Source organism: Lates calcarifer, linkage group LG17, assembly GCF_001640805.2.
Source record: "Lates calcarifer isolate ASB-BC8 linkage group LG17, TLL_Latcal_v3, whole genome shotgun sequence".
Lineage (NCBI taxonomy): Eukaryota > Metazoa > Chordata > Actinopteri > Centropomidae > Lates > Lates calcarifer.
In genome coordinates, this window is record NC_066849.1 from 8,904,279 (window position 1) to 8,928,328 (window position 24,050).

The following is a 24,050-nucleotide window of genomic DNA, read 5'->3' on the forward strand; positions in this document are numbered from 1 at the left end:
ATCTAAATAGAGACAAAACACCACCAGCCCGTGGCCTGCCACCTTAAAAAAAGGGTCAATGAAATGAGTGCTTTGGCGATATCAGGGGTGTTGCCAGTCTTTGACGACATAGAGAAAAATGTCACCGGGCAACGGAGCAGGTAAACAGGCTCCCTGGATACGAGGGCACGTACACCGGTAAACAAAAACTTTACTGGCAGGATTCACGTATGTGTTTATGCGTTTGAGGAATTGCACTTGTGTTTGGGGAATGCTATGGATGGTTGTCATAAAAAGTAATATCTATTATTTTGCTAGCAAAACCAGCCTTGCTTCTGAAATATTGAGAGAAATACCGCCTGTTTTTGTATCAGCCAAATGTAGACAGTAATGGAGGAAGTGGATTTAGATTCTTAAATTAAAGTAGAAACTATGCAAATGAACTCCCTTTTTTGCCAATTAAAGGTATTTTAAGCATTAAAAGTAAAATAACTCGTGTAGAGCTGTCACTTTCATAATGCTATAATATTAAATATAGTAGTAGCAGTAACGCGTTAGCATAACAAAATGCATCATGCTTATAAGTTTATCATGTTGTGAAATCATAATCTGCAAAGAACAGCTGTCAAATAATTGTAGTGGTGTTATAAGTGTAGTATGTTCCACTGGAGTGCAGTCTAATAGAAAAAGAAGTCCAAGTACTTTAACTTTGTACTTAACTACAGTACTTGAGTAAATGTACTTTCCGCCACTGAATGTAAACATGGTATAGGTTAAGGCAGGCTACTGTATTATGCCTGTGCACTGATGACGTCCATGTAGCCCACATGTGTGATAATCATCACAATAAGGTTCACCTCAAGGATAAGAGAGCTGTTGTGCAATTTGTTAAAAGGATAAAGAAAGACTGACTCTGCCTCAGAGTCAACATTCGCAAGCCAAGAACTGTCCTTCCTTCCAGCCTCAGGACCAGCACAGACTGTCTGTCTGATTACAGAGACACACTCCTCCCCGCTGTGCAGGGGACGTTGTGCCCCACCAGCATATTATCACACTGTCTGAGAACTGAATCATCCTCATGTGTGTGTGTGTGTTTGTGTCAGGCAGAGAGAGAGAGACAGCAGTGTGTATTCAAAAGAAACATAGGCGTTATCTTGTGGAGACGCCACAATCAGACAAAGGTGCCTGTCTTTGCCTAGCCCCAACAGCTCCCTCTCTTGCTCTTTATCTGTCTCCATCTCTTTATTTCTCTCAGGGAGATGCTGACTCAGTGGAACAAAGTCAAAGGAGTTGGTTAAACTCCCTCCTCTACTTGAAACACAACTCTTTGTTCAACTCAAACGCTGCGCTTTTGAATCAGCTCGCTTCCTGGCCCGTTTTGACGCTTGTCACACTGGCAGGAGCGCATTACGGGATCTGTGTGTGCGAGAGGAAGCTAATGTGCATTGATGTTTATGTCATTCCGGCCGCTTGAGAGTTGAGTTCTTCTTTCAGTTATGAGACTGCTTGGCTGTGCTTGTCAGCAGCTCTGGCTGTCAACACAGCTCAGGTCATGCAGAACACTCTGACCTCGTTCGCCCGAATTAGACCTTGCAGTTGAGCTGACAATCTGATATGTTTTGTGACAAAGGTGCAAGTCTCACTACACGTAATTGTGATCGTGACATTGTCTTGTAATTGTCAGTTTCTCGTTCTTCACTAAAGCAGAGGATGTGTTTTTTAGTATTTTGGGTTAAGACCTTCTTTCAGTGTATCATTTATTTTAATCCCCAGTAACTGGAACAGTGCGTCCCCTCATTCTATCTGTGCTAATGTGACAAATCACAATGTGATTAAGTAAAAGAATTGTGTTAATGCACAAATTTATCACCACGTAGCTTAAAAGCCAAATGTTTTTCACCATGTGCTGCATAATGCAGTAGGATGCACATGGATAAGCCTGTGATGGAGGATGCAAGAGCAACCCCCATATGCAGCTATCTACATGATAATGCATCACATATACTTCTGGGAAGAGTTTATTGACAAGGGAGGAAGGCCGTGTGGGCGGGTCGTAAACATTTCACGTTGGATATCAGATCTGGTGGGACAGAGCAGCCTGCGTGTGATTGTGCGTGTACCCGAGTTTGCGTGTATGTGTGTGTCCATGCACGTGCAAAAACAAGGCACGAGTTGTTGTGTGAGAGCCTGAGTGTGTGGGACATGTGTGGGCGTGTGTGTGTGTGTGTGTGTGTGTGTGTGTGTGTGTGTGTGTGTGTGTGTGGGTGAGCAGCATTCCTATCCATCAAAGTCACCAGTGGGCCGCCCTCTGCCTCGGGAGAAAAATGAACCATGCCCGACGCACTCATCCTTCTGCCGTTGTTCTTCTGCCACTATTTCCTCCTGATTCACCCTGAGTGGCTGTGAGTGGGGCAGACACACCTCACCAGCCATCGCAATGCTTCGCTCATAACATTGCCACCGGAAACTGACACACTGAGATGCCTGCATACCTTACATGCTGATACAAACAATGTGAATTAATACTTGTCAAAACTGATCATACAAGGACTGTCTCTATCTCCCTGACAGGTGCGAAGGTGGCTCATAAATAATTGGGCGCATGTGCTCATTCAAACATGCACGGACACAAACAGCAGACAAAGGGCAAGTGCACGACAACATCCCACTTATTTAATTCTCGTGTCTGCCCTAAAAAACTGTGAGATTATTTGGCCATCAAGGCCACATATTTGACACATGACAGAAACAGAACAGTAAGTTTCCTTATATTTTAATCACCTCTGTTGGACCCTGGACTCAAACCAGTCTTTGTCCCAAACTAAAACAAGCGATGCAAACATGTTGATACTGATATGGGCTGACCCGCTATAACCCTGCTCTGTTCTCGGTTTTAACTTCATAAGGCCAAGATCTTTGTGTGTTTCTAATTTGATTTACATGTTATCTTTGAGGCAGTATTGACTACAGCCTAAGTGCCTGTTTCAGTAAGTGGATAAAGTTTCAGAATTATTTGGACACGAAACTGTTTGAATGGTGTACTCGGCCAGATTGGTGGGTTTGATTGACTTGTGAATGTAAACTTATATTCAAACTAATAGACTTTAATGTAGATTCAGAGAAATAAGGAACTTGTCTGACTATGACCCAAAGTGTTCCAAATTAAAAAAAGACATGAAATAAATAACTATATGAGTAATTTATAACAATGAATGCTCAGTACATTATTTCTCAATAACAAAGTTTATTGCTGATCCTTTATATTTAATTCCACACAGTTGTATTTCAAAATGTCCTTTTTCTGAAGCCTGTGCTTTCACAATGTGATTTTTTTTCCAGATGACTGTTTTATTTCATAATGTCCCTTTTAATCACAAAGTCTTTGTCAATCAGCAAACAGGGCAGAGACAGTTGAGTGATTAGCTGTTGCTTCAGTCTAAATGACACCAATGATGTAGCATCACATGCATCAGCTCATGCCATGACACATCACATGTTTGTGGTGTGTGGTATAGGACGCTTTCACTGAAATTCACTTACACACAGCTTTTTATCAGTTACCGCAATGAATTTAATGCATGCAGACAAACGTGTGAGACATGAAGTCACAGATGAGATCTACCTCTGGTCTAGTCAGTCTATGGATGTATGCAGTATGACAAATACATAGATAATAGTGTCACAAAACACATATAAAAAATAAATCAAGCACAAAGACAATTCAGAAATGATGTAACCTTGAATCTGGTGATGCCCAAAATGCTGATTTATGCTAACAAACACATTAGTGAGCAGAAATTTTCATTTATTGCAGCACTTAAAACAGAACATTGACTAGTCAGTGTTTCCCAAAAACACAAATTTCTTTGCTACAGATATGACTTAGTTCTTAGGGATTTTGCTATAAACATATGTACCTCCGTGCTTGAAGAAACCTGGTCATAGTAGTGGCAAATGTAGAGTGGGATAAGTGTTAAATGTTGGGATGGAGTTCAAAAGCACCCAAGATAGAGTCTACAGATAGTAGAGGGGTGATGAGTTGAGTGGGAGTGGGAAGGATTTCAGTGTGGACGGGGCCTCTGATCCCACACCTGCAGAAGTAGCCCTGTTTGAAGTGCTCGTTCGCTCACCCTCCCGGCTCACAGCACAGATGACTGATGACACATCTCCAGCTCCTTGGCTTTGCACACTAAAGCGGACAACGTGCCAGAGAGCGTGTCAGAGCTCCGGCTTGAGAAAGAGAGAAAATGTGCAAAATGTGCGACGACGGGACAAGAAAAGAAAGTGACACTTCAGACTATGATTTAGTCACAGTCACAGTTTACAGTAACTTCTGAACATCCAAGCCAGGAACATTTCAACCAGACCCCCCATTCCCAGTATCACGAGTCACGACATTCCCTTGACATTTACTCCTGAAAACTTTTTTTGTGAAACTTTTCAGGGATTGGATACTTCACCTTGCAGATTCCAAATGTTGATTTAACAATGAACACATGAATCACATCAGTATCGACTTGAGTACAATCTGTAAATTTTGTGTATTTTAGTTGCTGCTGAGTGAGTGAGTGATGACTAATCACAGCAACATCTATAGACTGAACAGCGCCCAGAGGCACACTGGATACAGTCCAAACATTTCACAATCAGTTCACTGTATTCATTCTCTACAGTTGGAACATTCATTATATGGCTGTGTGAGTACTCATATTATATATTTGTATGTGTACTAGTCCAATGATGAGTGACATTATGTGCTATTTGTATTTTGTTTCTATATCACATTCAGAACATGTCATGCTAGCCCTAGTCAACACATTCCCAGTGGCAGGCAAAGTTGATGAGATGTACTTTGTGTACCGAGTGTGTAATCAGGATGCCATTTCTGATATGTTGGCGTGTGAGTGTTTTGATACTACAGTGTGTTGATCAATGTGATACTATCAACTTTATCACTTGTTATAGGCAGAGACCATGTTACATAATAACTTTTCGCAATAGCATAGTTGCATTCGGATCATAGAGTTCACTGATTTGTTTCTGTGGTTAGAGAGAAGATTGGCACCACCATCATGTCTCACTAAATGGAATATGTTTAGCTTAGCTTAGCATAAATACTTGAAGCAGAAGCAAACAGCTAGCCTGTCTCCATGTAAAGTTCATGGACTCATTATATTGTGTTTGTTTAATTGGTACAAAAATCAAAGCATAGAAGCAGAAAGTTGTGGTTTTATGTGGAGTTATGAGTCTGACTATTTCTTGGCTGGGTGCAGTGCCTTCCTGGAATTCTGTCTTTCTGTTAAGCACTGAGCTTTAGATTTGGTGGTGGTGTATTTTTTATCTTTTGGAGAGAGCCAGGCACTCTGTTTCCCTCTATGTTTCAATGTCTGAGCTGTGCTAATGGTCTCCTGGCTGTAGCTTCACAGTTAGCATGCAGACATGAGAACTCTATCTACCTTTTCATCCATCTCTTGGCAAGAAAGCAAATATGTGTGTTCCTTAAACTGTCTAGATATTCCCTAATGCAACATGTACAATTACAACCATTGGCTTGCGGTAGCATAGTAATGTGAATCAGCACACCACTGTGATTTGAGCCTCCACATGCATCCTGTGAGAATACGATGTACTGTTATGGCTTAGCCTATCACGTTTGTAACAGGATAGTTCACACTGCATTCCATATTCTGTCCATGTACAGCAAACCATTTGTCTTGTTCACAGTCTCCCTTGTGTCGTGACGCTGCACGACTCATACGACACTAGTGGTGCTGCACTGTACTCCCAAACCCCAGATCCAGGCCTGTCAAGCACTTACTGCACAGCCTAATCCAAATGGTGTAAATTCAACACCCCCACAAAGTGGACCTGATAATTGCTGCCTTTTACAGAGCCGGTCTGCTCACACTAAAAGGCCCACAATAGGACTCAGCCTGGAACTAAGCTGAATGTGCTAAATAAGCTAATGAAATCCACCCACAGGACACAAGCCGGGCATGATAAGAACCTTTCTAGCTGTGAAACTCGGCCAAGCTGGGAGGGTGTAAGCGCTATCTGTTTGTTTATTTGTCTGTTTGACAGCCCACGGCGTAGCGCCAGAGGGACTGGTGGTCCGACAAAGGTTAGGTGTCAGCGTGGAGTGTATAAAATAGAACAGAGCAGAACAAGTGTGTGTGAGAGTGAGAGTGAGAGAGAGAGACTGGAGGAGCTAGTGAGAGAGAGTGGAGGAGAGAGAGATTCAGGGCAGGAAGTGTGGGTGGCTGGGTAGGTGGTTTTGGCAATGCAGAGTGGACTTCTTGCGTATTACTTCTGGTAAAACAAAGATATGACTTTTGCAACAGCTCTACCCATTCACCAAGTAGTATCAGTTGTAAATAATTTTGCTCTTTGAGGTCAGCATGTGTTGAGGGGACACCAAATCAGTTTAAGAGCAACATGTTATGATGTGCACCAGTACTCCCAGCACTTTTGCACTGAAAGAAAACAGATAGGAGATAATAGTTGTGAATGTCTATTTGTATTGTGTGTGCGTCTGTGCATGTGTGTGTGTGTACAGTACACAGTGATGAATACCAGATGCAGGCATTTCCTTTGTTAGTGCAAGCAAGTTCAGAACTTGCCAAATCGCCCTGCTCTCCTCCCACATGGTTGAATACTTCCACACACACACCCACACACACTCCAGAATCCCTGCCCACTAATCCTCCTCCATCCCAGGCTTAGGGGTAGCCGAAGCTGCGGGCTAATTCAGTCTTGGCTGGTGCTTCTCTGTTTTATATCTCTCCTGTTGTCTTTCTGTTCTCCACCCTTGGTCCTTGCACTCGTACTCTTGCTTAATAAGTTTTTTTTCCTATGTCTCCTTCTGCTTTTACCCCCCACTTCTTTCCTTGACAGAACGACTCTTGATTCTTCTTTCTATTTTTTGTTGTTGTTGTTGTTTGTTTTGCTTCCTACTACTCTTTCCTGTCGTTTTCTTTGCAGCAGTGTATCTGCTCCCTACAGCAGGTCTTTGCTCTGCAGTTGACTCGCAGTAATTTAATCACTGATAGCGAAGGTCATTACAGGTCACATGATCGGGCTGGCAGGCCGTGCAGAGAGTTGATCTCATCTGTGACGTCAGCCCGGAGGACTGCGCAGCAGCCTTTCTCCCTATCATATTCTTAAAATAGCCCTCCGTCCCCAATGACGACGTCATCCATTCCCGTCTCCCTCTGGCTCTGCCGCCCCCTTCCCCCTCTTTTCCTCTCACTCACTCTCCCCCTTTGCTCTTTTTTTTTTCCACCTCCTCCTCCTCTAACTTTCCAGGCTTCGCTGGCCCCCCTTTCCCCCCCCCCTTTTTTTCTTCCTCTCTGCCATCTCCCTGTTTGTATTTCTTGATAACAGCAGTAATTCCATAAAAGAGAGTTCATTGTACTTCATGCTGATTGCTCTCGAGCAGACGGCTATCTCTAGTTCTGTAGCAGTTTCAATCAGGGAAACCTCCATTCTGAAAAATGATAACAATAACATGCAAATGAATGCAGCCTTCCCCAGAATACCACTTTCCCAGCACTTGGAAAAAAGAGTCAAGCATTATAGTCAAAATCAATGAAATGCCACAGTCATTTCGGAGAAGAGGCGTCTTTGGACGTTGAAAACAGAATGCCACCAATGACGTGTAGTTAAATATTTACTGTGTATGGGCGGAATAACATGAAGCAAAAGTGAGTCACACAGGGAAGGCTGCACTGACCCTCTGTATCTATATAACTAATGATCAAAGGCGAGGCTTCAGTTTAACCCTGTCCACAAGCAAGGCAGTGTTTGTTCTCCTGTGACAGCTCATCATCAATCATTATCATACTGCATGCATAAAACCAGGAAGTGATCCCAAAAGCCATGACAACCTATGGCCTTTGAGAGTTTCATTCAGATATGAGTTCATGTTTCAGCAATTATAAAAATGTGACTTGTGATTAGATATTTTTGATACAGCTGTTTTTGTGTTTTTTCATCTTCCTCTGGGATGTAAGTCAGTTTAACACAGCAAAAACATTCATAACCATTCATTCACACTGCCACTGACATGATAAACAAGCAGTTAAATACTCACTAATAGACATATTCCTAGTACACACAACATTTATACTTTTAGCCATGCTGGCAACGTGGCTCTACGAATGGCAATTTAAGAGATAACATAAGTATCCCTTATTATGGATATTAGGCTTTTTGAAGAACCATATTAATTGAGCGAATAGCAACAGTGTGTCAAAGGAGGATAAGACACTAAACCATCATCACTCCTTTATTTGTTTTATTTGCACTTCCCTTTTGCATTAGTTGTCTGACAGTTGGGCATGTCAGGAACCAGAGGAATTCATTCAGAACCAGGACAGTCACGACAGCAGACAGGCCTTAATTCAACTGACTGCAGTTGTTTGTCATCCCGATTCTGTCTCTCACCATCAAACTGGCCTTACCCTTCATCAACATGCCTGAAGTATAAACCAGATGATAACTAACGACACCTCGCTCACTCCACCACGAGGGCTCTGGCCTTGTCTATGTTTAGTCATGTCTATTCTTTCTGTTTGATGTTACTTGATACAGCCAGTCGGCCCACTATGGAGTTCATGGTTAATTAGTCAGTTGTGTCTATTTATACCAGCTGACGTGTCCAGTGTTAACTGCTTGTTAAGGATGTGTTTATCGAGCATTCACCAGCATTTGTTGCAGAGAATAAGGACAGCAGCTGAAAAAAACTGATATGATCAGACACATTTTTTAACGTGTTGGCTGTGAAGTGCCAAGTTCTGAGGCAGTTTAAAAAGGGTAATTTGAGACTACAAATGGGTGTGGAGGCAGCAGTTCACTGGTACACACCAGTGTGCCATGATACTTTAAAACTGTTTTGTCAGGCAGTATCATCAACAGATTAATTGAGTCTGTGATCTTTGTGGACATGAAATCTCTGTCATGTATTACAGTTCATGTGCATTTCAATAATTTTCCACTTAAGTGTGCGATCAAAGTTGGAAATACTTATAAATTAAGTCTGTCTCAATCCAGATATGATAAAGGTAATTGCTATCATCAGGGGCTCTTTGAAAATGACCTTTATGATGTTTGCTCTGTTGACATCGTGACCAAGATTCATTCACATTTCCCAAGAGTTTGACTCTTTGCCATTGAACGTACAAACACAGTTTGTGGCTTGCCTCTCTCTTCCTCCCTGACACTTTTATTATTAATGTTCACCATAATGTCAACAACAATAAATATGATTCTTGACCTCTGAATTGTTGGCAGATAGCAGACTAATAATTAACTAGATGGTATACTTTTACATCAACATAGTATATGGCATAGAGTGCTAGTTATTAATATATCAAGCATTTGGTGCAGTGAAGTTTTTATTTTATTACATCAATTCTACATTCACTGCTCAGTAAGTGGTTTCAATAATTTCTTGAGCACTTGAGTGGTTTGTTGAAGTAACTACATTTAAGATGGATAATAAAGTGAATACCACAAATCTGGACTTAATCTTCTACTCTTAAAGAAATAGTTGGACACACTCATTTACTACATTTGCTAGAGCTACACAAGAAGACTGATACCACCTCACATGTGCCCATTAAATATGAAGCTACTGACATAGGCTAGCTAGCCAACTTTAAAGAAAAAAGACTAGCAACGGCGGGGTCAGCTACCTTGGCTAACCTACCATCACCTCTGAAGCTTACAAAGTAACACATGTGTTAATATTTAATACGTACAAGATTACATGTAAAAAAACAAAAAAAAACAACAACCTGTTTTATGGGGCATTAGAGCTGAACTGTGTCTTGGCTGGCTGCAGTGGCTGTCCCTGTAAAACCTCAACTTGTTCTTTTTACACTTTAGTCTCTTAATGAATTCAACAAATGAGACATAAAGTGCTAATTCCTGAGCCTTAGAGGAGCTGGTAGGTTGATTTTGTTACAGAGCCAGACGAGCTGTTTCCCTTGGTCATTAAGCTAGGATTACCAGCTGCTGGCTATAGCCATCTATTTAATATGACATGTCCACAGACAAGTATTAAATTTTTCAGTATTTGCTTAATATTTGAATACAGCATGCTGATTGAACAGGATGAACAATATAAATAGTTGCTGTAGTGGAATCCATCTATCTGACCTTTTCAGAGTTGCTCAAGAAATACTTTGGCTTTCTATTTGGAGTCATGGAACAACCCCACCTCCCAAACCTCCACGTGTGGAATCAGTCAGTAGCTGCATTCAGAGAATGTCTGGCCTGGGCTGAACACACGCTCATGCAATAAGAGCTATTTGCTACATGGACTGCATGTTACAACACAGGAGTCAAAAGCAGGGTTACATGGGTTGCTGGGTGATGGCTGAGTTTTGCCCCTCTGCAGTGTAAAAGGCCCTGTTTGTAATGGTATACTGTGAAAATTCATTTGCGGTCGGGGTCATCATTGTTCTGCCACAGATGCTGTCAAACTGGAAAACCCAAGGGGGAAGAAATGGAGCGGGTTGGGGGGTGTGGGGTCAATAGGGAAGACATTGGAGGAAGGTGGAAGCAACAGAGGAATTTAGCAAGGGGTCAGCAAGACTCTACATGGGAATATACTCTTAGGCAGAGAAGACAGTGACAGTTTGCAGCATGTTATCTATTATACACACACACACACACACACACACACATATATATATATATATATATATATATATACACACTATGTGTATATACATATATATATACTACTATATGTATATACACCATATGTCAAAAATAACATTTGTGCCTTTGGAAAAATATCACCCATGGTTTAAAATGAAAATTCTCAACAGGAGCCATGCAGGCTTAAATATTATCTCAAGTACATTGTTTGTACATCATTTTCATTACCCATTAGATGCTCTTTTGTTGGCCTCATGGCTTACAGAACTGGTCCATGTGTGTTGAAGGAGTTATTTCTGCTTGCTTTGGGTGCCCTGTGTGGAAACTGGCTTGTTGGCATATTTTCCTTCAGTGCTTCAGCAGTGAGTCTTGTGACTATGAAGCCATGATGAGTTGTCAGTCACTCTGAGGACAGACACAAGCGTCACCCAGCTCATTGAGGGATTACCGGCACTGGTGAAGGTTAAAAGGGAGCACATTCACACCAGACATTTTGCAACGCGCGTCACGTGTAGTTTCATTTCTGTGATTTGCTCTCCCATTGTTTTTCCTTATTGAAAGTTTACAGTGACATTAGCTGTTCGAAAGGTGTTTGAAGGTGATACATTTTGCTTCCCAAATGTCTTCTTTCGTGAGACAGTAAATATACTGCGATACAATGAGAAAGCACAGGATTTGGTCGCGTATAATTTTGTGTTTAATATGAGGGATGACCCAGAATGGACATTTCTGAAGAAGCTGGTTTTCAGTCTGAATAGTGGTGAATTTCTCGCTGCACAGCATGATATTTATTCATCTACGTTGTGACAAATGTGCGGAAATATCAGTATAGGCACAAAGACAAGTAGTACAAACTCTGTGTGTCCTTTTCAACCTAATTTGTGTATGACTCAATAGAGCAGCCTCCTTTACTTACCACAGGCTTGTTAACATTGGACAGTGCCATCACAGTCTGTACCAAAATGAAGTCACTTTTCACTAAAGTGACATCATTATGGGCACATTTATTTTGTTATTTCATCGTTTGTCAGGAAATTTGACATCGTCGTTGAGATTTTAAGAAATCCTCTTGTCAGTTGGAAAGTTTCAAAACAGCACAGGTGGCAGAACAGAAACCATGACACGAGGGTTTCGACATAGCTCAAGAGGAAGGAAAGGCAACCCAGAGGTGCTCCTATGGTGTTATTTACATTGTGCCTCAATTCCTCTTTTGGCACGTTGTGGTTAAGCCCCCACACACGCAACCTGACAGAGCCCTCACCTGTGCTAACCGTGCAATTTAAAGGGCAACAAATAGCACTTTCATGATGAGTGTGTGTGTGTGTGTGTGTGTGTGTGTGTGTGATCATGTGCTCTCAAGTGTGAATACGTCCTCACGTGCCCAGGCAGATCCAGTAGTTGTTTTGGAAAAAGGGGGCAGAGCAGCTTAACCCAGCTGAAGACAGCCTACAGGAAAAAGTGTGTGAAAAAGTCCCAAGAGGCAGAAAAACACACCCTGGCTCTGATGGACAGATCACATGGGACTGAATGATCTGAACCGGAGAGGGGAAAGAGTGTGCGATCTCTCTGACAGGAAAATTGCAATCATCCAAGAGATGACTAACCCCCGCAAAAGGATAGTAGAGCGAATCAGACGTCATCCGCACTGAGGGATCAGTTTGGTCCCTTGTTTGGGACAAGTCAATGTCTGCGCCAGGATTAGTGGCATGCAGCTGGTACTACTGTTAGCTTTGGTTCACAGCCGTCAGCTCAGGTGCCCCGCCCCATCCCACCCCACGCCCCCTGCAGCCCCCCCCATATCATGACTGTAACATGAACTATTACACAGATGGCAAGTATACCACCTGTCTACCATGGCAATCAATCACTGTGTGATGATTAGGTTGCCAGCTCGTGTACAGGAGTGTTCCCTGACCTTTTTTGTCAGATGAACTCAAATGCCCCTTCATCAACACCACACAACACTCAACCATTATCCATATTTACTTTAAGCAAACAATTTAAACTGTTTATCTATTAGGTTTAGCTATTTTAACTACTTCTCCATCGCTTTCTTATAACTATTTGAGCTGTTTTGTTCATCATTTTTAGTGAACAGCTTCAACTTCTCTGCGTTCGTGTTAACTAGCTTTCATGCAAACCATAGTGTTCAGGTGATATACTGCAGCTGATTCAGTAAGGGCATATTTTTTTCATTCAAATTGTTATTTCTATTTTCTTAGTTATTAGTTGAGCTACTCACAATCTTTACGTATAATCTCAACTACTTACTGGGAAATACATGATAAATATAAAGCCAGACTGAATTGAGCCTTCTCATTGGCCTCACGACTAAACATAGATCTGTGCAGGGTTGGGTGGAGGGCGGTGGTGGTTGTGGAGGGAAGGCGCATGAAAGGCCATGCTGCTCTCATCACACTTCCTTGAACAGCACCAGTATGCATGTAATTGGAATACCAAATAGTCACAAACCCATTGTCAGCAGCTAAGGGTAATGGATGTTTTACACATCTGTAAGCCCCGCACCATCCACATATTCTCTCACAAACACATGCATCCTCATGCTCAGCCTTCACTCACTTCCATTTAGTCAGTCTTTCTTCAAGGGAAGATTTATAATTCCACTTGCGTCGCCTTTTGCTGACAGCTGTTGCATCCTTTAGTTTTCATTTCTGTGTATTGCTGTAAAAATGTGCATGAAACCACTCAGATCTGCTAATTAAGGCCTTGAATTCACAATAAAAAGGAAGAGTGGATGTTTTTCTTTGGTAATGTGTAATAGAGTGAAGATCATCAAAGCACTGCGAAACTGGAAACAGACCAGCGATGTGGAATAACTCCAAGCACAATTTAAGCAAATCTGCAGCATGTGTTTTTTTTTCTGCCGCTTATGTAAATGTGCCCCACCTGTGCTGCTCCTAGGAAGTGGAAGAGCAACTCTGAGCACAACACAGACCCTTTTGTATCTCTTCAGTGTTGTGCCGGTGTAGCCCAGGTTCACAAGACATTTAAGTAGTAGTTCTTTGAATTCTTATTTTGATGTAGACAGTGTAGGTGGCAGATGTGCGGATATAGGCGCCTATAGTGGTAACTTTTATACCTGCTTGTCCTTGAATCGGCTGCTCATTTCTGTGTGAATATGCATAGTCACACACATGAGGATGGAAAAGCACTCTTCCCCTCTCCCACAAAAACACTGCAATGATTACCTGCCTTGCCACTCAGGGGCCATTTGCTCTCACCACAAAGCTGATTATCTCACCCCTACAGCAGGCCGTGTTTGCGGCTTTGCGATTTTCTCCCAAATGCCCACACTGCTATTTGTAGAAATGTTACCTAGCTGGCACAGGCTGAGATATGTTTGTGTTTGTGTGGATGTTTGCGTCTGGTTAAGTGTTTGCGGCGCCGCCTGGCTATGTGTGTGTGTGTGGTGTGTGTATTTGACGGGTGGGTGGGTGTTTGTGTGGAATGGAAGGCTGTAAGAATGGAGGGATGGATGACACAAACAGGGCAGAGTGGTGGGAGGCTGGTGTCAGGGCCCTACTCCCACTACCAGGCTGGATGCAGTATCTGACAGCTGACTGAGAGTCTGCAGCCCCCCCTCCCCTCTTTACACAGTTCCACCAAAAGGTCAGTACTTCAATCAGCTCTGCTCATCTCTGGATGCCTCTCTTTCTCTCTTACCACTGCAGAGCCCCCCCCCCCCTTGATGCACACTTAACCATGCTTGACCATATCTCACAGGTGGAAATGTCGTTTTCACATAAAAGAAAGCAGCCTCGAAAATGCGCCCGTGTGTCTGTACCACACGACACCCACAGTATCACAGTATATTAAAGTTCCAAGGCAGATGATTATGCACGCTGGATGATATGTGTGATTTTTGCTGCACTTTGGTGTGTGGAAAATTGCCATCCCCCAAAAGTCATAGCTGTCTCATCGCTCGAAGCATTTAAATTTTCCGGACCTTTAATTTCCTCTCAGTTCCTTCTCAGGTCTTTAATTTGCCTTCACACATGAGGCACTCTCAATATCCTGTAGCCTACCACCTGCCACTGGAAAACATTTTCTCTGCAGATGATCAAAAATTGCAACTCAAATATTGTTAACATGAGAAGACTGGGTGGGTGACTACACAGCACAGGCGGAAACAAACACAAAAAAAAAAAAAAAAACACGAAAAACTAGACAAACAGTAACATGTTTGAGCCCATTCATTAAGTTTTTCCTCCTGAGTTATCGAATCAAAACATCACATTACTTCCGGTAAATGAGTAATTCTTCGAATGATCTCATGTCTTTTGTTTAGATGAAAAGTATGTGTGTATCTTGATGTGTTTTTACTGAGTCACAGCACCTGGTTAAAAATCTGATTACTCTCTCAAAATGTGTCATCTGTCACTCCCCCCTTTTATGCATAACTCCCCTATTATTCACCTATTACGCCATTTCATTTTTTCATAATCGTGCCTGATAAATTAACAGGTCTCCCAAAGCTGTCAGCTGCATGAATTATCATTAACATGAAGAGTGAAATGTCAATGGGGGGTGCATGTGAAGTGTGTCCCATGATTTCATGAGGCTAATAAGAGCGTTGATATTAAAGAGATGAAGAGGGTTTCGGTTTGAGAGTCCGCTGAGAGTCTCTCGTGCGTGTTTCAAGTCTGATGAGGTTAAAGTCACTCCATATCCCAGCTCATATAGCTGGTGACTAAGCCTGCATCAGAACGATCTGAAGGCATGCAGGGAAACATTGTGCTCTCTCACAGCCAATATGTGTCAGTTTGGATGCTCTGCCAGAACATAAAGAAATTCTTGTGCTTCGATTTGTCCCATTGGCTTTATGATTCATTTTATTGCCCACTACTTGACTGTGAGCTATTACCATTACACTGACAGATGCTTGGGCACAAGCCTAACTACGCCCTGCTAACTTTATGAAGGTGCAAGCTCAAATCTAATTCCATTATTTAATTTCTATCATATTTTATCTTATGTTTCTTATGCACTACTTTTGACATATGTATATGATGTAGTATTTCAATAATCAATTGTTGAAGTCACTTTTCAATAAATAAGCCATGCTAGTGCCTCTGTGAGGCTGTGCATTTAGCTAAATGCTAGCATGCTGATGTAGGCCACAGCAGGTAAAGTTCACCATTGTTAGCATGTTTAGCATGCTAACATTTGCTAATGAGCCATGAACACGTAGTGCAGCTGAGGCTCAAGGGAATGTCATTAGTTTTGCAGACATTTTATTTTGGACATGAATAACATGGCTAAAATGCACAACATTCACATATACACAACGTTAGCTGTTTCAAGCTAATGCTACTTCTCTGCAGGTACCATAGGGTTTGGGACTCATGGTCTCTTGACTACATGAATAATCTTCACAATAATCAATTGTAAATGTTTGTTACAACTCTAGAGTTACTCTAAAACCCTGAGATATTAATTCTGAAACAATGAAAAGCAGCAAATTCTCCTATTCTCTCCCTGACAAATGGCTCCAACATTAAATCAAGTGTCATAATTGCTGATGATTCATTTTACATTGATCAACTAATTGTTTCCACGCTGCATACTCCAAGCTTTTAATTTAAAACTGCTAAGCTGTTGTTGACACCAAAGACACTCATTGCTGTGGCCTCTTTTAAGGCTGAAATCTCACAGAGGAATACACTGCTCAAGGCAAACTATCATTTTGAAATTGACATCATTCAAATATAATGATTCACATGGGTTGGTCTCCCTTTATTCTTGCTTTGGTTGACTCAGTAAAAACTGTATAGCCCAATGAGCTCTCACAAAGCTGGGAACTGCTTTGTGTTAAGAGTACCACTCAAAGATGACACCATGGATTGTCATGGTGTGCATCATGTTATTCTCTCCCAGGGTGCAGACAGAGCAATCTTTTAATTACAATACATGGCCATCCATGGGAGATAATGTAGACAGTGACTTATTATCACAGGCCTCATCAGCCCTGAAACACAGAGTGGCTCTTGAGTGAGGGCTCTCACTGGCTACTCATCGTTCTTTATCAATGCATAGCACTTCACCACTTCTATATCAATGTACAGCACTTCAGCACTCGGGTCAGACGGTTCATTTGAGACATTAACTTCATTAGGCTGCGTGGGTGAGTAAGAGATGAATGCAGTGACTTCGACTCACTCTTTCCTTGTCACTAAAAATGCACACGGTGCCAGTTTAAATCCAGCAGAAGCTAAAACTGTACATGTTACAGACCAAAAATACTAGTTCCTCAATTGCAGTATCTTCCTTTTCCAGAATCGATGGAATGTCCTTTGCTCTGTTTTTGCTGCAGGACTGCACGCTGACTGAGAGAACAGAGCGCGCGCACATGGAAAGCACATGGTCATTTTCTGCTTTACCTTTCGACGAGAGTGGCGTTTTTTTGTGCCGAGCAGAAAAGAGAATGGAATAGAGCTCGGTTTCAACATCCCCTATCATAAATCTGGATTAAAGAAGTGGTGGTTTTGACATGACCGTTTCATCTCGTCTGTCTGAAGTGTTACTCACTCACATGTCTCCAGGCCCTGAGGCTGACTGATGAGTGAGTATGAGTGTGTGTTGTCCACAAGTGTGTATGTGTGCAGCGAGGATGAGAAGGTTTTGATCAAAGAGGCAGACAGATTGGAAAAGAGAACAGAGAGCAGGATGTGTGAGAGGTGTTGAAAATGTTTTTTTTTTTATTAATGGATACTGACCTAAGTCAGAGTCTGCAAGTCTACACAGCTTGTGCTTAATCAGTGGAAAAAGAATATTTCAACACATTTGACATTTTTAAAACAGCTGTCCTTTGTGGTTGCTGATTATGGAGGTGTATTTGCTTTGTGTAATGCCAGAGATATATTAATTTTCCTGTTTTGAAAGAAAAACCACCCTGAATGCAGATGACGTTCAGGCAGCAGTTTCACCATGCACAGTCCTCAGAGCATTTTTGTGTCAACACTGTTACTTCCACTTGTTACAGGCCCTCAAGAGTTTTGACATTCAAAATAAACCGGTTGAGGTTTCTGCTCTGGAAGCCTCAAGTCGGCACGTGAATGAGGTCAGTGCCTCCTGGAGCGAGTCTGAGCTGAAACCTGTGGTTATGAAACAAGAGAAAGGCCCAGTTTTCCACAGGATGGGCAGTGAAGGACTTTTCCTGGCTTTGTCACACAAGCCTGAGGTCATCACTCATAACAAACACGCACTGCCAACTCAAAACCGAGGCAGTGACTGAGGGGTTCCAAATAACTCCCAACCCTGTAACTGTAAAAGTGACTAAGCTTTCACCAGATATAGGAGTCAGAAAGAGGATCTGTCTTTTTAGGAGTTATCTCAGAGGAAATCACATTCAGTAGAGGTTATACGACACATATTATGACAGTTCCTTCCCTAAAACTGTGGTTTGACGGGAAGTCAAATAAAAATGTGAGCGTCTGTAATGCCCTGGTGCAAAATATGGCTGTTATCTACTGCCCTCAAGTGGCAGAAACACACACCACACATATAAAAAACAGGTTCCTTGTTATTTGTGTTGTCTTGTGTACACATGGCTTGTCTGCTTAGTGAAAAAAGCATTTTATGGAAATACATGACTGTTGTAAGATGTCAAGCTCTTTAATGTAGAAAGTGACAAAATTATAAAATCTACTGAAATCAATGAGACTTGATTATGAATCCTAACAGCAGAGGGACAGATTTAAAGAAAATGCCACAATCATCACTCCCAGGTAATTCCAAATAAATTTATTTTTAATTTCATCCACTGTACAAAGCAAGCATGGAATCTTTTGGACACGGCGTGACGTGACTGAGCTGGAAACACAGATGGACCATTGATCTCCATCAAAGAAACAGAAAAGATTACCTAGAGAGGGAAAAAAAAGTGACTCAGTTTGACACACACAAAACAAAATACTATATTTAAATGAACACTAATTTCTTGCCAATGTTTACATTTTCCATAACATTAATGACTGTAAACAGCCCTGCATCATTGGATTAAACAAATTAGCAGGACTAATAATCTTATCACGGTGCAGAAGCCAAGGTGTCATACCACAGGGTCTACTCCAAAGCCTTGACGATGGCCTCATTGGCCTCTATGCTGATCTGAACTTCTGCCCTCACTGCCTCGTCAGATGTGCCGGCCAATTCAGACTGGGCCTTCTCCAGGTTGGCCTTGGCAGCCTAAAAATAGACAGGAAATAGAATGTATAACAGGAGGAAACAGCACAGGGAAGGGACTGATGAAGCCCACAAATCACATTTTGCTTTAATGGAGAGCAAGCATTTTAAACATCTTAGCTGTGGGTCACATTTATGACAGCAACTGTTTCCTCCTGAACCAAATTACTACTTCAGTGTTGAAACTGAAGCCACAAGCAACATGAGATTTGATGAAAAGCAACATTAAAAATGTCATTACCAATTACCTAACAACAAAATGAAGTCTCTACACAGGTTGATGATCCTGTTATTCAGAGAAATCCCATGACCTCTCACTGCCCAAGTAGTAACCAGATCAAAAATGAAATGAGACAGGAAAAGAGCCTAACTAACTCCAATCATCCCAAAAACGCTCTGAGGCTCATTGGAATGACAAAGTCAGAACACCAAGGCTGAACAAGAACGAGTCAAAAGTGGGGAGAAAGATGAGCAGAGAAAATCCCCTCTGCCTCTTTCCTCTGAAAGCTCCATTTGTCACAGTGGCGATTAGAAACGAGAAATGCCAAACATAGCTGGAAGTTAAAGGTCTCCCAGTAGGGATTTGACACATCTGCTATAACTCAACAGTGACTGACCTTTCCCTCCTTATTAACAGCGTGGGCCCATGTGCATTGTTACTGCAGATTGGAAGACGACAAGAGGGGGAAAAACTCATTTACTGCTATGAAGTCAACTTGACAGTGACGCTGGCGCTGCCCAAGGTCAAAGACAGACACCTCTACTGCGAGCGCATAATAACGAAGCCTAGCATTAACTAGACTGACATTTAAACAGGGAGTTGTTGAAGAAGTCCAACTGCAACGCTGATCTGATAGATAATCATCAGCTGGGAGGCACTCATCAGTATCGCAGATCACAACGAGAGAGGAAGAAATCTAGTGTGGGTTCAAAGAATAGCGTCTGCTGTCAAAGACCATGTCCCTGCTGGGAGACAAACCAGGGTGAACAATCAGTAATTATGCATGTCTCTACAAATTGGATACGGACAGCCATCACACAAATCTCATTAAATATAACATAGAAGATCCATAAAAAAAAAAATCGACTAACCCTCACGAGACTGACATTATGAAGATGTACTTTGTCAGTGCTGAGTCGTCTATGCTATATGTTACAAAATTAAAAGTAAATGGCAGAGCTGAAAAGCAGGAGTCTGACTTCTGTAACAACAAAAAGATGGAAGACTCTGACCTGAGTGTGTGTGAAAGCAAAATACTCAGACCTGAATGGTAAGAATTTCGGTCCTCTGTAAAGTCTGTGCCAAAAATGTTCTTCACATGTACTTTAGGGGAAGATACTAACTCTTAACTTTTTCAGCTGCTAAAGAATGACATCAACCTAGAAACTTAATACACACGGCAACATAATAACATCAAAAGAAGGAACTCATCTTTTCTTGCCCGCCTCCACAGAGAAGTCAGAACTGAAGAACTACAGAGCTGCTCGAAATTTTAAAACACTCAAGGACACCTAAGGTACAAAGATAATTGCTGCATGGTCTACGGAAGCAAGATGAGACCAGTTCATAATCTGTTTTTCAATAGAGAACAGAGATAACAAAAAATAACCAGCTTCCAATTGAATATAACTTATTTAAGTGCTAGAATTTAAATGTACCACAGGAAATGTAATGTCAGGAGGATGTCAAATCCAATTTCACACAAATGTACAAGTGTTCTATTGACAACTATGGCCAAGCATTGAAATGGTCATTATTTAACTTTGATAAATACATTATTAATATTTTTCTGAATAGATCTGATCCCTTGTGTTGTAAGAGTTTGAATCTCAGTCCTCAGGTCCAAAGGCATGTTAAGGCAGGCTCATTAGATGCCACAAATATTGACCCCTAACATATATCTCTCATTAATATCTCTCATATCTCATTAAAAAATATGTACTATAAAGATCATTTAAGACCAAAACACACATTATAATAAAAATATCAATGCCACCATTAGCTGGCTAAATCATTAAAGCAAATATAGACTTGGTTGATGCAATTACTGAACCACCCAGGATATATCACAGCCTGATTCATTAACCCTGCATCAAGCACTCCCTTTGTGGAAGATGTGATCAATAAACTTTGAGACTGTGTCAAGGTGTTGGCAAATTTTGAATTGCATCATATCACCTCCTGCTTTTCTGTGCTGATTTCAAATCAAACATATAACCATTTTAAAGTAGTTGAGTGTTTCCATTGTGATGTTGTACATGGTTCAGCATGATACTACAGTTCCTTTCAATCAAATCTGAAACTTACTAGTCTCTTATTTTGAATGGCATTTCAATGATATTAAACTGCAGTTTCTATCAAACCTTTGATTATGTCCTTTGATCCTATCTTTGTGTATGTTTTTACATAAAGATAGAAATTTATGTGTGGATAAAAGTAGGTTACCTAAAAAACATATTCATTCAGTAGTTCAGATAGGCTGGATAGTGATGGATTTCCACATATAAGTTTATCGTGATAGAGTAAATATCCAGAAACTAAGTTGAGAAGGGGCTTATTGATTAAAAATGGCAGACAGGAACATCTATTTTTGGTCACTGTTGTTAAAAAGGGGAAAAGAAAATGACCTCACAAATTAAGGATTTCATCACACTACTGCAGAAATCCTGTGAATCCAGTATTGCAAAACATAAAGTAAGTTACACCATAACTATGTTGATACAAACTGTATTGTAAAATCTCTGACAAACTTTTTATTACATTGTATATACAATCATATTGGCCAATGTTACCGCAGATGCAGCTCTGGCATGTATGCAAGTGACGTGAGGGAGCTGTTAATACTCACTGCAATGTCCAGCTGGTCCAATGGGACAGCCTCCTCAGCTAGCAGTTGCACTGAAGAATCAGCGTTGACTGTAATTGACCCACTGCTCACTGCAAACACATACACACAGCATACAGTGTAACTAAACATATCAATAAAACCATTTCACTATGTAATAGACAGTAGACATCCAGGCTACCCTCTGTTCCACAAAGGACTTCTCACCTATGTGATCAGCTGAAACATGATATCTGTAGTATTTTGTTAGTAGGGGCTTCCATGAGTCCAAGAGACACACTGTCTAAACCAGTTGAACAGCAGAGCTATTTACCAGTCAAGGTGGCAGCAAATAGCTCACATGGACAGAGTACAGGATACTCCAGGTTATCAGGTTTCATTTTTTCACAGAGATCAATCCAACATTTTGTATTTTCAAAAAAATGTGAGGGTTACCCTGAAAGAAATTCAGTGCACAAGATGTACACAAACCTCTTTAGAATTAGACTGACACCAGTGATATTTTGTATGACTAGACAAAGCAATTACTGATTTGGATACTTGGAGCTAACAGGCAGATTGGAAAGAGGAAACACTGTCAGCAATCATTCACTTGTTTTTGAAAAACACAGTCTTACCAAAGTATTTAACAGAGGAGCCATCATCATTGAAGACTGTGACAACACCTGGTCTGAGCACCTGCAGGGTAGGTACGTGGGCAGGGAGGATACCGAATGCACCAGTAAGTGTGGGTACATCGACCTGCTTCACACTGGCCTCTCTGAAAAACACCTGGCGAGTGGAGACAAGAGGATGAGGAGATACAGGCACTGACATGTGAGCAGCACTGCAACAGTTCAACATTAACAAACAGTAACTGCCTCACCTGCAAACAGCAGAATTACAATCAGAGTTTAAAGATATCGATATAATACGACAACTGGACTGAGTTTATTAAAAACCCGTAAGAGAGACGAGACAAAATCACTGACATGACCCTCAAGGTTAGACAGCCCTGCATTTAAAACATTCTTGCTGTGTCGGTTTTACAATAACACGCGTTTGAAAACATATTATGTGCGCAGATATTTACTTCAAATTTATTCTATTTATATTATCATTTGAGGGTACCGTTTCACGAAGTATATAATGTTACACTGCTAGTCAAAGACAGTGAATGACAGCTAGATTGGCTATCGTTAGCTAGCTAAGCTAATCCCCATTACTAGCAATGCAAGCTCGAACTATGTCAAAACTGCATGAATACATTATAATAGCTTGTGTAAGAATGGTTGCAAAGCTGTGCATCAATAAAAAACTGCTTTTTAAAAAACCCGGAGACAGTTTTTTGCAAACTGTGGCGGTGCATTTCAACGAGTAAAACTGAGTTAGCAAAATGGCTAGCTGGGCCCGAGAAGCCTCGTCAGTAACGTTAACTTTAGCTTGCTACCTGTGTCGGGGAGGCGAAAGTGAAGGACATCTGCGGGGCACCAGAGGCGGCCTCAGGCGTAGGAGCGAGCTTGCCTCAGCACGGGGAGAGCGCGGCGGAGAAATCTTGCTGCCATCATGTCTGAAAATCAGTTTTTATTCAAGAACAAGTGAATGACAGAGATCCCCAAGCCCTTGCGTGAAGGCAGTCGGTGTGCGCTTGGTAGGACAAGGACGTTGGTAAGCTACCCATAAGCCTTTACGGTGACGTAAAGGATGCCGGGTACTGTAGTCTTTCGAACACAAGAGCAGTGCAGTCTACATACAATATGCAGTAATATATATATACACACACAGTATAATATATATATGATATACAGTAAGGTTCATTATCGTGTATTAGTCGTGACTTTTAGCGGTCTCTCGTCATCTTGTTAGCAACATGTAACTACATGTAAGCCTTAGAACTTTGTAGTACCTGAAACTGTGTCCGTTGAGCCGGAAACAGCTTTCAATGTTCACGTAAACTTTCATTAAAAACATTTAGAGACAATTTAAAGGGAAGAGTAAATTTAACAATACGCTTATTCCATATATTTATTGTATGTTCAAGTAGAAAGCCATTGAACATAAACCGCCACTAGATGGCGCCAAAACCATGTTACATAGTCATACATAGTCAATCATGTTACATAGGCCATGGCAGATAGGGACTTGTTCAGTCTGGGACCAAGTTTTTGTTGCTTTTTTGTGCGCCACTTGTATGGCGCTGTAGACCCCACATCTACAAACAGACTAACAGACCGAGCCTGCACTGCTTCGCCATTTCCCACACACCTGTAAGCAAATGACTGTATACTAAATCTAAAACTCAGTCAGTCAAATCAGTAAAAGAAGTAAAGGGCACAAAAGAGAAGCCTCGCGGCTGCTGCAGTGTATATGAAA

The 24,050-nt window shown here is 41.4% G+C and overlaps 1 protein-coding gene and 1 long non-coding RNA gene across 3 annotated transcripts; one reads left to right on the forward strand and one right to left on the reverse strand.

Moving 5' to 3' along the window:
- Nucleotides 1-62: 62 nt before the first annotated feature.
- On the forward strand, nucleotides 63-21,791 carry LOC108877295 (uncharacterized). 2 transcript variants are annotated; one of them, XR_001960086.2, is made up of 3 exons: nucleotides 63-177; nucleotides 16,982-17,230; nucleotides 19,490-21,791. It is a non-coding gene; the product is annotated as an uncharacterized LOC108877295 (long non-coding RNA). The 2 variants fall into 2 exon arrangements; XR_001960084.2 differs by having other exon boundaries at nucleotides 66-177; nucleotides 16,945-17,230.
- Nucleotides 18,397-23,356, reverse strand: atp5f1d (ATP synthase F1 subunit delta). The gene is given in 6 exon segments (XM_018667283.2): nucleotides 18,397-18,532; nucleotides 18,725-18,855; nucleotides 21,702-21,790; nucleotides 22,316-22,469; nucleotides 23,128-23,181; nucleotides 23,183-23,356. Coding segments are annotated over 5 exon segments (483 nt in total). The 5' UTR covers nucleotides 23,246-23,356; the 3' UTR covers nucleotides 18,397-18,532; nucleotides 18,725-18,732.
- Nucleotides 23,357-24,050: the final 694 nt, after the last annotated feature.